Source organism: Poromitra crassiceps (genome assembly GCF_964638095.1).
Source record: "Poromitra crassiceps genome assembly, chromosome: 11".
Classification (NCBI taxonomy): Eukaryota; Metazoa; Chordata; class Actinopteri; order Beryciformes; family Melamphaidae; genus Poromitra; species Poromitra crassiceps.
The window spans coordinates 35,969,725-35,972,224 of record NC_139643.1 but is presented as its reverse complement, the minus strand read 5'-3'; the positions used below and the strand labels follow the sequence as shown (position 1 = coordinate 35,972,224).

The following is a 2,500-nucleotide window of genomic DNA, read 5'->3' as shown; positions in this document are numbered from 1 at the left end:
CAACACACACTGGCTTAGATACCTACAATTCAGTCACTACGTTAGATCCAAGATTCGGGATTTTGAGGCTCTCCCAAGTGAACATGTTTTTTTTTAATGTTTTGTTAAGCCCCCCTCACTCTAGGCATCTTATTTCCAAATTTGTGTGTCTGTTTGATGATCACATCAGGGTCTCCACTGAGAGGATTAGAGAGGCGTGGCAGGAGGAGCTTGGTGTTGACTTATATGGGACAGGAGTCTGTCTCTGGTCCAACTCTGCTCGGTTAACTTCATTATTCCAAGGCTAGACTGCACAAGATCTATCCTTCCGTCTCGCCGCTATGTGACAGGTGTCAGGTGTCACTATCCCATGCTTTTTGGTTTTGTCCTTTACTTTCCGGATTCTGGAAAGTAAAGATATTTGACTGGCCTTTCAGCCAGAGGCAGAACTCGCCATCTTCGGCTGCTCAGAATCCTCGCTGTTCCTCCCTATGGCTGTGCAGCAGTCCCCGACACAGGGGACGACTGTCGCCAAGAGACTTATTCTTAAGGAATGGAAGTCCCCCTCTTCACCTTCCTTCCAGCTGTGGCTGACGGACATGATTTCGGTTATACATATGGAGAGACTCCGGTTTCTGAGGATCAATTCACTTAGGAAATTGTCTGAGGTCTGGGATCCGTTTCTGGCCTATTTGGACGAGGTTAGAGGTGACTGATGACTCGCCTGGCTGACTCATTATGGACCCCTGGCGCGGGATCCCACGCACATTCCTTGCAAGCAGATTGACACCCTACGTGGCTGCTATCACTATGCACATTGAAAAGTTAATATATGTATGTTTTTGTTTTTGTTTTTGTCTTTGTTTGAGCCTGTTGTTCTGTTCTGTTTTGTTCTGAAAATTGTAAAATAAAATATATTTAAAAAAATACATTTCTAAATCTACCAAAAGGACATTGAGAGTGCTGGATTGTGCTCGACTGTTTGGATGTCGATCTACCTCAGTGTTTATTTGATGTGGCGGTGCGGTCTTTTAATGTGTCCCTGCATGCCTCTCTCTCTCTCTCTCTCTCTCTCTCCCTCTCTCTCTCTCTCTCTGTGTCTCTGTCTCTGTCTCTCTCTCTCTCTCTGTCAGAGCCCAGTCTGGAATACAAAGACTCCACTGGCATAGACCTGCACCAGTTTATCATCGACACCCTCAACAGCAACCCCAGAGACCGCATGATGCTGCTTAAACTGGAGCAGGACATGATCGACTTCATCACCAGCAATAGGTGTGTGTGTGTGTGTGTGTGTGTGTGTGTGTGTGTGTGTGTGTGTGTGTGTGTGTGTGTGTGTGTGTGTGTGTGTGTGTGTGTGCGTGCGTGCGTGCGTGCGTGCGTGCGTGCGTGCGTGCGTGCGCGTGCGTGCGTGCGTGCGTGCGTGCGTGCGTGCGTGCGTGCGTGCGTGCGGCGTGCGTGCGTGCGTGCGTGCGTGCGTGCGAGCGCGCGCGTGCGTGTGAGAGAGAGAGAGAGAGAGAGAGAGAGAGAGAGTATACATGATTTTGGGATCTTATTTAACTGTGTGTGTATAGGTGGACCTGTATGCATACTAAATGCTATTATATTATATATTATGTGCATCTGAAATGTGTTTTCACTGCATATATTACAGTTCTGTCCACACAAGGCATTTAGTGCGCTGCTTGATAAATCGAGCCAATTAAGTGTCTGTGGGTGTGTTTGGGCCACAGGGTACCTAATTGGAGTTGGAGCCAAAAAATACCATCAATCTCTACTTATGTCTCTCTCTCTCTCCCTCCCTCTCTCTGCCCCTCCTCCCCCCTATCTCTCCTCCCTTTATTTATCCTCCCTCCCTCTCTCTGTTTCACTCTCTCTCTCTCTCTCACACCTCATTCTTTCCTTCTCTCTCATGTGCATTCTCTGCCCCTCCCTCTCCTGTCTTTCCCTCTTTCTCACCCTTCCATTCTCTCTCTCTCTCTCTCTCTCTCTCTCTCTTTCTCTCTCCATCTCTCTTGTCTCTCAGTCCGTTTAAGAAGTTCCCCCACATGTCCTCCTACCATCGCATGCTGGTCCATCGGGTGGCGGCCTACTTTGGCATGGAGCACAATGTAGACCAGACAGGCAAGGCTGTCATCATCAACAGGACCGGCAGCACACGCATGTGAGCACATCTGTGTGTGTATGTGCATGTCAGCTGTGTGTGTATGTGCATGTCAGTCTACGCCTGCTCATGTCCACCGCAGTGTAAAAAAACAGCCACTTCTTCGCCCACAGACCAGAGCAGCGTTTTCTCGACGAGGTGCACGAGGAGAAGAGCGAGGAGATCCATCAGTGGAAAGCTATTCTGAAGAGAGACAACAGCTCAGATGACCAGGTATGTGTCTGTCCTTCACATTCCCATGTCCTTCTGATGGTCTACTTGCTGTTCTACAGTGGTGCTGTTCTACAGTGGTCAATTCAGGAATGTCTCTATGATTTGACATTGATCCTCCTGCCTGTGTTGTTGTTGACCTGCTCTGAT

General features: G+C 48.6%; 1 protein-coding gene across 1 annotated transcript in view; it reads left to right on the top strand.

The window, feature by feature from the left end:
• The window catches only part of LOC310784699 (cAMP-regulated phosphoprotein 21-like), a 19,860-nt gene that overhangs the window by 11,622 nt on the left and 5,738 nt on the right, over positions 1–2,500 (top strand). The window contains exons 7-9 of the mRNA XM_083645727.1: positions 1,113–1,251; positions 2,003–2,140; positions 2,254–2,353. Of these exons, the coding sequence (XP_083501853.1) occupies positions 1,113–1,251; positions 2,003–2,140; positions 2,254–2,353 (377 nt within the window). The remainder of the gene's footprint in view (positions 1–1,112; positions 1,252–2,002; positions 2,141–2,253; positions 2,354–2,500) is intronic.